This window comes from Hipposideros armiger, unplaced genomic scaffold (assembly GCF_001890085.2).
Source record: "Hipposideros armiger isolate ML-2016 unplaced genomic scaffold, ASM189008v1 scaffold_359, whole genome shotgun sequence".
Taxonomy (NCBI): Eukaryota; Metazoa; Chordata; class Mammalia; order Chiroptera; family Hipposideridae; genus Hipposideros; species Hipposideros armiger.
This window is the reverse complement of record NW_017731709.1, coordinates 1,450,514-1,462,533: the sequence shown is the minus strand read 5'-3', so window position 1 is coordinate 1,462,533 and position 12,020 is coordinate 1,450,514. Positions and strand designations below refer to the sequence as shown.

General features: G+C 35.2%; 1 protein-coding gene across 4 annotated transcripts in view; it reads left to right on the top strand.

The window, feature by feature from the left end:
• Positions 1–1,309: 1,309 nt before the first annotated feature.
• LRRTM4 (leucine rich repeat transmembrane neuronal 4) overlaps positions 1,310–12,020 on the top strand; it is a 719,031-nt gene continuing 708,320 nt past the window's right edge. For 3 of the 4 annotated variants that reach the window (XR_002126148.1, XM_019661727.1, XM_019661728.1), the window contains exons 1-2: positions 1,310–1,995; positions 3,905–5,451. Coding sequence is in view for 3 of the 4 variants with exons in the window: in XM_019661727.1 (XP_019517272.1) it covers positions 1,992–1,995; positions 3,905–5,451 (1,551 nt within the window). In the remaining variant the exon portion in view is untranslated. Of the gene's footprint in view, positions 1,996–3,904; positions 5,501–12,020 lie in introns of all 4 variants that reach the window. The other variant, XM_019661729.1, reaches the window with a different exon arrangement.

The window sequence follows — 12,020 nt, the reverse complement described above, 5'->3', positions numbered from 1 at the left end:
CAGTTAAAAGGGAAGGGATATATCTAGGGGACATATCCCTATCTGTTTTCTTGAGAAATATTAGTAATTAGAAAATTGCCTATAACTGCCTACTCATGAATCTGAGTCAAATTCTGTATGATACTCATATGATAAGCTCCCCTTTACTTATATTTTGGCAGATAGTCTAAAACCAAGAAATATTTCTAACAATAGCCATTTTCAGTGATCTATAGCAATTCTAGATGCTTATGTAAAATACATTTAAACTTCTCACACTTGCTAAATTAGCTTAGCAATCTTATCTAGCAATTTTTCTCTGTATTACATTGGTTCAGTCTTCTGGATTGTTCTAAAAATTGTTTGCCAGTGGATTATGAAATAAACAAGTACAGAAGAGAGCCAAAATAGAAGTGTAATGTTATCTTCTTTTTTTTCAAAGTTCAGTACAGGTTCAGAAAAAGTGTGCAGGGTTTTGAAAATAACATAGCTAAGGTATTTCATTATTTCATCCCTCCTAGTTCTGAGGATACCCAGCACATTTTAGAGAAATACAACAATGATGTAGAACATACATACTTTTGTTTTTCTGGAAACGCACATTATAAGTGATTTGCTTGAGAAAAAAATTGCATTATAAATGTAGACAAGTTTTTAAAAAATGTAACTGCACTAATGATAACAAGCTGAAATTCTACTCTTATCTAACATTGAGTCTCAGTTTACCTTTGGTAAAATAGTATTGAAGGTGACTGCTTGAAGACTAAGAATTTACACTTTTAGAAAGTAATGATCTAGATTATTGAGCACAATGCACAAAATTGCAAATTTATTTTATGATCAAAAGGTGGGAATTTAAAAAAATTAGACTTAAAATTATTCAACGTAACCACCTTTAAAAGTGATCTGAATACATTTTCTCTTGACTAAGATTGCTTGTGTATGTGGTTTGTTTAAAAAATGTAAATAAATAAAACCAACAGCAACAAAAAGAAAACTCAAATTATTTCTGTTGTTGAAAAAAGGTAAATTCCCTGTGATATGTGCATGTACAATAAAAAATAATAAAAATCAGGTCAAGGCAACTTTTAAAAATTAGTTGCTTAATATTTAGAAAGCAGTGTTTTGCTAAATATATGATATCACTGAATGGTACCTCTCGGCATAAACCTTTCATAATAGGTATTATTGAAGGGGAAAAAAGTGATCCTGTGCCTTTAATTTCCCTTTCTGGGAGAGGGAAGGCTGCACACCACTGACAGGCTCACTTGTTCCCGTCTTTAATGTGCAATCTGTTTTCTCCAGCGGAGGGCACTCAGTGTATCACAAACTCAAGCATTAGCACCAACAAGCTCTGAGCATCATCAGTCTCTGGAAAGCCTTCTGAATTAGACAAGGGCTGCCTCTCAGCACAGCTACAAAACACTTTAAACCTGACCAGCTAAATGGATAAACCTAGCCTGCATAGCTTTTAAACTGGGGTCTCATACAGCACAGGAGGCCTACTTGCTTCAAGAACTGAAAATCCAGAGGATGAATTGCTTTATCTGGGGATGGCAAAAGCCAGCACAATAAGGAATGCCAGGTATTCTGAAGATTTTCTTTTTCTTTTCTTTTTTTTTTTTTTCCTCCTCTCTTTTTACAGAGAAGTTGGTTACCTCTGAGACGTGCTGTAGCTCTTCTGCACAGATTGCCAATTACTGCTGATGGGTCTCTGGTGACTTACACAATGGTCCTCAGAGCCTAGGACTTCCCCCCCACCCCCCACGGCTTCCTTATCCCTGCCCCCATGCCAGCCCTTGCTGATTTTTTTTTCATATATGTATATATATATTTTTTTGCCTGTCCTCTCCGGGGAAGTTTGTATGGGGCTGCTAGCTCACATGCGGGATCCGAGCGAGCGGTGTGAATGACAGCCGCACTGTGTCATGAAGGTGGTGATGCTTTCAGCCCTGGAGACCAAATAAGAAGAAAGCTGAGAGGGGGGGAGCCGTTTTTTTGGATGACAAAGGATGGGTAAGTGAACTTTTGTTGTTTTCTTCTTAGCAAAGCTGATCGCCTCGGCTTCCTATCCTCAGTCGTGGCATCAGCTGAGAAAAGACGGGGAACAGGCAAAAAGCAGCAGCCCCTGAGTTTTCCAGTTGACTCACTATAGTTGCTATTATATTTTTAGATCATTTTCCTTTTCATAGTTTTTTTTTATTTTATTATTATTTTTTAATTTGTAAATGCGTAACACGGATTTAGACTGGAGAGAAATAATCTTTAAAACTGTCTCTTCTGTATGCGTATGCACAGCTTGGGAATTGAGCATGAGATAAACACTGTGTTTGCTTCTATTTCTTGATAATATTAACCACGCTTGTATTTCTTCTGGTCACTGTCAGGAAGATTGTTACCACTTTACCATGTCTGTAGGGGTGGGGTCGCTACTTTATCAGAGGTCGCACAAGGGCTTATCTTATCTTTGAAGCTGTATCCTGAACACGGCTTCTAAATTTCCAGCAGTCATTTGCCAGTCTTATTTTTTCAAGTGTGACTGGCTTTCTCTCCCTACCCCCACCCCCCCTTCTCCTGTCTGGGAGAGCTGGAATGTATTTCAATGAGTCTGGAGCTGGCAAGAGGACAGAAAGCAAGAAGATCAGGTTTCAAATAGAAAAAAAAAAACACAAAAAAAAAACTTAACCAGCTGAGTAAAAGGAGAGTTTTTTGTTTCTTGTTTTTTTTATTTTTTATTAGGGCTTTGGCTGATTGCCTCTTGGTTAAAAATATGAATATTTAAGAGAAATAAAGAAACCGCAGCACACAGTAGTTTTGGGGGTTTTTTCCTACCATTAAGCAATAATAAATCTACTGTTGACAGAGGAAAGAAGTCCCTTTAGATACTATGACTCGGAAATGCAGCGTAAGTGCAATAGATTCCAACTTTGCAGGTTTCCTGAAGTTAATGCAGGTTTCCTGAAGAAGTTAATGGAGGTAGGGGAGGAAAAAAAAAGTCAGTGAGAAATTTGAGCAGGTTGGGATGGGGGGAAGGGAGTGGTAGTTTGTGGCTTCTCCACTTGTTTATTCCCCACATTTGCAAAAGCAACTGTGCTAAAAATAACAGTAAAGCTAATACTACGCAAGATTCTTTTGCATTTTATGCAAATATTTAATAGGAATGTGATGATCTTAACTTTGGCGTGTTCTGTGTAATCACTAGTCAGGGCTCTGGGTGGCTGTATCACTGGGCAGGAGAGCCACAGACAGTGGCTCCTCCTGAATGTTGAAAGCACATATGCTTATTAACACATTGCAAGTACCTGGCACTGTTATCAGTCTTCATACCATGCTTCATTGGCTGCCCATGTTAGTCCCAGTGCTATTTTTTCAGAGCTCATATATTGTTTTTCCATTATGCAATAAGGTTACAATTTCAGGCAGGGCAAACTTGGGTTACCTTGATAGCTTCCTGGTGCTCTTTTGCCAAATCACAGCCTGCTTGTTCAACTAGGGAAGATGTACAAGTAAGGGGTTTAGTAAGTCCCATTTTTGCCATTCCCAGAAGACTTAGCATTCTTCCTTTTGGTACTGGTCTTCCACAGAGTGACTAGCCACATATTATTGTTATTAAAGCGTCGTCATTAAGTGATACGACAGGCTCTGTGCTTTTCAGTGTTGATGTGCACATGAACTCCTGAAACTCGGGAAAGCTTTTCTGGGTTCTCCAGCTTTGTGGCGATTTGCACATCAAGGAAGAAAGAATGAAACCTAAATAGCAAACATGCAACACTGAACACAACAAGGCTTTAACACGTGAGACACTTTGTTCTTAAATCAACTGTCCCATTACTATACGAGATGAAACGCCCCTGATATTGGTAAGCTCGTGGTGATTTATATTAATAGCTTTACAGTGTGCATTTGTTTTCTTTTAACGTTGTAGGTTTCCGTTTAATTACGCAGCTGAGAGGCATGCGTGTGGTGCTAGTGCTACTTTCTACACTGCTGCTTGTTATGCTCACGGGGGCTCAGAGAGCTTGCCCAAAGAACTGCAGATGCGATGGCAAAATTGTGTACTGTGAGTCTCATGCTTTCGCAGATATCCCAGAGAACATTTCTGGAGGATCACAAGGCTTATCATTAAGGTTCAACAGCATTCAGAAACTCAAATCCAATCAGTTTGCCGGCCTTAACCAGCTTATATGGCTTTATCTTGACCATAATTACATTAGCTCAGTGGATGAAGATGCATTTCAAGGCATCCGTAGACTGAAAGAATTAATTCTAAGCTCCAACAAAATTACCTATCTGCACAATAAAACCTTTCACCCCGTTCCCAATCTCCGCAACCTGGACCTCTCCTACAATAAGCTTCAGACATTGCAATCGGAACAATTTAAAGGCCTTCGGAAGCTCATCATTTTGCACTTGAGATCCAACTCATTAAAGACGGTGCCCATAAGAGTTTTTCAAGACTGCCGAAATCTTGACTTCCTGGATTTGGGTTACAATCGTCTTCGCAGCTTGTCCCGAAATGCTTTTGCTGGCCTCCTGAAGTTAAAGGAGCTCCACTTGGAGCACAATCAGTTTTCCAAGATCAATTTTGCTCATTTTCCACGTCTCTTCAACCTCCGCTCAATTTACTTACAGTGGAACAGGATCCGCTCCATTAGCCAAGGCTTGACATGGACTTGGAGTTCCTTACACAACTTGGATTTATCAGGGAATGACATCCAAGGAATCGAGCCGGGCACATTTAAATGCCTGCCCAATTTGCAAAAATTGAATTTGGATTCCAACAAGCTTACCAACATCTCACAGGAAACTGTCAATGCGTGGATATCATTGATATCCATCACTTTGTCTGGAAATATGTGGGAATGCAGTCGGAGCATTTGTCCTCTATTTTATTGGCTTAAGAATTTCAAAGGAAATAAGGAAAGCACCATGATATGTGCAGGACCTAAGCATATCCAGGGTGAAAAGGTTAGTGATGCAGTAGAAACCTATAATATCTGCTCTGAAGTTCAGGTGGTCAACACAGAAAGAGCCCACCTGGTGCCCCAAACTCCCCACAAGCCTCTGATCATCCCTAAACCTACAATCTCCAAATCTGACCCCACCCAGCCCACCCTTGAAACACCAAGCCCCTCCCCAGGGTTTCAGATTCCTGGGTCCGAGCAAGAGTATGAGCATGTTTCATTTCACAAAATCATTGCAGGGAGCGTGGCGCTCTTCCTCTCGGTAGCCATGATTCTCTTGGTTATCTATGTGTCTTGGAAACGCTACCCAGCCAGCATGAAACAACTTCAGCAGCACTCTCTTATGAAGAGGCGGCGGAAAAAGACCAGAGAGTCTGAAAGACAAATGAATTCCCCTTTACAGGAGTATTACGTGGACTACAAGCCTACAAACTCTGAGACCATGGATATATCCGTTAATGGATCTGGGCCCTGCACATATACCATCTCTGGCTCCAGGGAATGTGAGGTATGAACCATGATCCTCCTAAAAGCATTTCTACTGCGGGGAAGGAGAGGTAAATGTTTGAAGCACTAGAGGTGTCTCTAATCACTAGAAAGATTAATGACCCTTTTGCTTTTGGGTTTTGCTCAGTGTGAAAGGTTACTTAATTAAATTACAACCACCAGGAATTGACTGGTTTTTTTTTTCTTGCTTTTTTTTTTTCCCCCTTTATGGTTGAAATTTGAAGGAAGTTCATTCAAGGATGAGATTAAGTTGGAATAAAGCACTATGTTACAACATCTGGTTTTTTAATTTTTTTTTTATTTTTAGCAGTTTGTATACATGGGTTGGACTTAACACACATCTACACAAACAAAATTCTTTTATTCTAAAATTTATGTCTGGTTCTTGTTGTTTGACTTTTGTAATGGAGTAAAGGAGGGGTCAGATTAATTTAAAAACAAAGTGATTTTACCAAAATTCCAGGAGGTAATGACGATTTAAACCAAAGAGCAATTTACCCAAGGGTTGATTTTGTTGTACATTTTAGTTTTTAATTAAAGCATGCAACAGGGATCTCACAGGGATAACTGTTTTTGTGTTACTTGCCATTTAGTTATTATACCAGCGTAGAGAATGTCAGAGGCCCACTGTGTAATAGTATTAGGCTTTTAAAGATGTCTGTCTTCCTCCCTTTCTTCCTTCTTCCCACTTTCCCCCTTCCCCTTCACTGCCATCCATTTATTCCTCCTTCCCTCCCTCCCTCCTTCCCTTCCTCCCCCACTTCCTTCCTTTTCTTTTTTTTTTTTTTTAATTACTGGACATAGATCACTTTTCAAAGGTTTTCTGAAGTGCTGGCTATTTGTATGTAATCAGAATGAAACTTAAACTCCATGTTTTGACTTTGTCCGTGGAAACTAAAATCAGGTCATGATGTCGTGGATGATTTAGCAATAACATAATGACAGGCATAACAGGGACTGTCTGTCAGTGTTGCTGTCATCCCCAAAAGAAATGATGTGTATTCTTGTTAAACTTACCCAAAACTAAGTGTTACAAATATTTATAAATAAAAAGAGAGAGATTTGAGTTCTGGGTATTTTTCCCTTTCTGTAATATTAGCCTCACATGAGGACATTTCATGTTATACTATTTTCATTTTCATGAGAAGAAGTTTGGAACCAGTTTCTGATTATTAATTTAAAGATCACTTATAGGAACATGTTTGTGAATAGTCATAATAGTTAAAATAGTCACATATTTCAACCTGCTAATAAGTATTACCAGTTGCAAATAATTATTTTCTTGGTAAAGTTGACCAAAAAGTGCAAAGACTGACGGCCGGGGCCTTGTTGCTGGAATAAACTAGAAAAGAGAGGTAACTTTCTGGCACGATGTCATCTTAGTATCCAATATCAGATACTACTTTTTCAAAAGAAAGTTTTAATGAGTATTTGAAGATGGCCTACTTTAATACTAGTTATAACAGCTGGAAAATATAATTTGCTCTTAGATAATATACCCAAATCTTTCCATACTTTAAATGCAGATGCTAATGAAAATGTTCTCAGACAAAGCAATGAGTTTGAAATAATCTCCAACTCAGTATAATTTGGAATATTGAGCTATTCTTCAGAGTTCAGTTTCTCCTTTTTTGTCCATGATGGAAAATGAGAAAAGTAATCCTAGATAATAAATCCTTAAAACAAACCTGCACACACAATTGCTCTTAAAAATTAGAGAATAAAATATTTTATGTAAAATCTAACAAGGCTTGATGCTTTTATTGTAGGTTGACATTTATACAATATATGTGAATATTAGTAAAACAAATTCATCCTGTTTTACTCTAGATTCTTTTGATAGTTTGAGATCCTTTTAAAAGCTAGTAATATAAGAAGGAAAGAAAAATCCAGATCCCTTCATTCATTTTCTCTTGACTTTTGTAGTAAAATGGTGATTTCTATTTATAAGAATCCCCCCAAAAGAAGAAAGATTCTTGAAGAACTAGGATTGAGAACAGTGGCTTTAAAACCTTTTCAGAGATCCTAAATTCCAGAGATTATTCCTTCAGAGACCACAGACATTATCATAATAGGAACAAAATAAAAACCTACGTTAGTCCGTAAAACACACAGCTTGAAAACACATTTTGATATTATATGTTATGTAGAATGGAGTTTATCATCAGGAAATTGCAGTGACATTGTTGGGGATGAACAATGAACATGGTATTTAGGTGTTAAGTAATGAAGAATTTAGTTAAATATTGTACTGATGCTATTGACTCAAAACGGCAGTCCTACTGAAGTACGTCAAACTCTCCATGCCTGAAAAGGGGAAAAAGGGTAGGCTATACATTTAAGACCATAGCTTCACTTTTGAGTGTTAGGGGTCCAATAAAGCTACATATAAATGAACATTAATTTGGTTTGAATCACAAACACACAAAAACAAACATGACTGCCACCACTCTCTCTTTCTGACAGGATGTGCAGCGTATTACAGTTATAGGTGGATATAAGATATGAGAAAAAGCAAATTCTTAAACTTGTTATAAAAGACCATAATTTTCTCTTCTTTGTCATGTTGGAGTAAAATTCCTCCTGTTGAGAAAAGTTTTCTACAAAATGAAGTCAAGAGAAAGGAAAGATTGCCCAAGATTATGCTTTTTTAGGATAGTAGAGGTATGCTTGGTTTTAGTCTGGTGTTGTTTTCATAAACCTTACATATCAACAGCTTAGAAAAATAGATTTATAATACAATTTTGTGAAGTAGCTTTTTCTTTTTAATTCAAAATGTCAAACAATACCCAATAAAGCCATAAATATTTAACTAGGAAACTTAGCACAAAATGCTAATTTTCTAAGAGTAGTGCCTTGAAAAAAATTTTATTAAACTGAAAATTCCACTTATACACTGATGTTATATTCAGTTATCATGATCTAACTATAGTTAAAATATTAATTTTGTCTATTTCTTTTGAGAAGAAAATAAAATATTAAGATTTATGGTTAGAATGGTGTTTGTGACCCCCTCTCCCCCGCCGGCACAAATATAGCATGCGGTTTACAAAGTGTATAACTGATTCTATTCTTTACAAGTTTTAATTTTGAAAAATCCATGTGTACATCCTATGCTAATAAATTGAAGGAGAATATTATAATAACTTAGGCAGTAAAAACCTCTTATATCTATAAAAGAGGAATAGAGTAGATAGTTATGAATAATTAATATGATATATGGCACAACTCTAATAGATACATACATCTCAAGCATCATACTTTGAGTGGATCAGTGTGTTCAGTTGGACTGAATCATTTAATTTGTCCTCAATATGTGCTCAGTAAAGAGACCTTAATGCCAAAAGGATACAGTTTTGCCTAAAACTTAGGTGTCATTAAAAGAGAAAATTGCTAATACTTACTTACTTTTGAAAATAACTTGTGAACTTGACATAGCTTTATCTCACTAAAAATATTACAGGAATTATGAAATTACTTCATTCTATATACCAAAATTACATGTAAAGATTATATAGGAGACATTTTTGAAAATTTGGTTCTTCCAGGATATGTTTATCAACTGAAAATCACAACAACATTTATCAAATAAGTCATTTCAAGTTTGTCTTTTGAATTAAAAAAATGAAATTGGTAAAACCTTAATATGAATGAAAGTGGTCTCTAAAGAGATCCTCTATCTAGGGTTTTTAAAAGTAAAGTAATTAAGATATAAAGTTTAATGATCCTGTAAAATGCTAGCAGTGCTGTCATTAGGAAAATGGGAGTATAGGTGACATTAGATATATATTTTCCAAATACCTGATATTTTGGTTATACTCTTCAAAATCATGTAAAATATAAATATATGGGTTATTTTGGGCTTATATTATTTCTTTCACTGCTGTGCAGTGGGTGGTATAGACCATTTCTAACAGTTTACATTTATATTTATTGAATGTGTTAGGTCAGGTCCAAATTGTTGATTTAAGGGTTTATTAACATCTCCCTAAACTTTAGAAATTGACATTTTGAAGTATACTGAATGAATTTCTAAGAACTGGAAAAGCGTAATATGTTCAAAGAGGATTCTAAGTAAAGCAGGATGAGTATCATAGAGTTTTACACTTTACCAATATAAAGCTATAGAAAATAAACTTTATTTTAATTATATATATACTGACTATTGTATCATGTGAAAATATTATAATTGAAAGTATACTTTGTATATTCATATAAAGCATATTTATGTGTGTATATATGTGTGTGTTTGTAAGTATGTGTATGCGTTCATATACTGAGAGAGAGACTATAAATGTATTGCCATTAAATTTTTTGTCCATTTTGAAGATTTGAAGTATTAGTGAAAAATAAGGGTTAAAATTACCAGAATCTGTATGTCAGGAGCATACTTCTTAAGATAAATGTTGAATCTCTCTAAAGTTCCAAGTATCTTATGTCTAGATTGTCTAATATTCTTTTTTTAAAAAAAAACAACAGATTTTAAACTACACATTGCCATTTTTGGTGTGACTTTGGACTAGTTACTTCATTTCTCTGCGACCCATCACTTAAGAGTGTATTCAACTAGCATAATATATTCCAAATCAAAACAATTCCTCAGAGTCGTCAACTCTGTAAAATTTCTCTGATCATTCCCAGAACCACAAGAGGAAGATGGATATACTAAAAAAACTGAGCGATTTATATTCATTGTCAATGAGAAAAGAAAGAACTTCTAGAGTTAATAAAACAAATAGCCCATTTACGTGAACAGCCAAATAATTTCTTTGTGCTTGAGGGGAAAGTACCTAACACACAGGCACGTTTTCACACACGTGCACACATGAGAAGACACACACAAATGTAAAAATCTTTTAAATTCTGCCAAATAACTAGTTATTTTGAAAGTATTTAAAATATGACTTCTTTTTAAAAAATCTATAGTCTGAATTTGATCCAATTAAAATCTATCTGTGACTAGAGTTTTCATTAGAATCTGCAGATGGTAGTGGTGAAGACTGACAGCTGCCAAAGAAGCCTGACATGTTAATTTAGGAACGATTTTAAACTGACAGTAAAGGGTTCAATTCCTTTTGCTAGAATTAGCTCCTATTTGCATCTCATGGACAAGGTTTAACAATTGGTTTTTCTCTAAGATCCCAAGTTGAGATGTCTGGCAAATGTATAGTGTTTGACACATCTCAGCAATCTTCGCATGATTCCAGAATTTTTCTTTTTGAAACTTTTCTCTATTCAATAAAATCTAGTCCTAGTTCTCAAGAGCTACATTTATAGATAGCTTTATGCTTTGCAAGTTGCTTGGTAATATTATCATTGGGGACTCATCAGAATTTTCATGTCCCTTGAGTTTCATGAGTCACTAAATCAAAGTGAGACAGTGGCAACCTGTATGTCACCAATTAATGGCAGTTTTGAAAAATTAGTATGTCTTTCGATCAGTGAAAAGCATGAAAGTGTAGTTGAATATGTCCTACAAATTAAAATTGCTTTTTATTATATCAAAAGACTATCATTTATTGGGTTGTTTTAATGAAATCTCAGTATTCTTAAACTGAGAGAGAAATTATGAGGATATTTTTCTCATGCACTATGCCATTAAAATCTTAACTGTAGCTTAAGGAAGGTTGAGAAAAAGCACAGTATTTCCTATAGTATCAAAATCACTGGCTTTTTAATAAACTGCTTTAATATGCTTGAAACTGCGCGATATGTGCCAAGGCTATAATTTATTCTCCTGCTAAATAGTTTTAAAAAATAACACTTTCACTGTCAAGAGAAATTAAGGTCTAAACCAATGTGACTATGGGAAATTAGTCCTTTAAAAGAAAGATAGTTGACTTTCAGTCAAACTTTCCATACTGTAATACTTGTAAAAATAAGGTTTGAGAATGAAATGATAGCAAAGATGATACACAGTAAGGAAAGATTAAAGTAATAGTGAGAATATTAAAAAAATATCCGAAAAAATCTTGTCCAAAAATTGAGAATAAGCTTGCTAAAAGAAAAACATGGAACAAAAGCTGAAACCTGGATATCAAATAAATAATAAACACATGCAAAGCTAAATTAGATTGTGACATTTAGCATTATTGTTTGTACATGAAAATGAGATACTTATGTTTTAATATTATAAAAATGGTATTCTGAAACATAAATATCAAAGTAACTTTGAAATAAAATAGCATTTAAACAACCATGTAAAAGCAAATGCCCATATATATAGCCCACATAACTATTTCTGAAAAACTGAAATATATATTGCACAGATAGTACAGTGATATCTATTATACTTTTGAATAAACCCTGTTCTTTACTAACTTGTTCAGTTCACATGAATTGCTTCAAAAGTAAATAATTAGGGGAGACATTAAGAAAAATTTAAAGACATCAAAATAATTTTGTTTCTTCTATCATTGTTTTGACTTATGATTGTTTTCTAATTTTGGGGCGGCCATACCACTATCTCTTGGAAGGTTCTTTTCTCTCCTTTACTTCAGTCTTCTGTGTATTTACTGAATTTTCAGACATCAGAGTTAGGGGTAAAGATGTAATCATGACACCTACAAA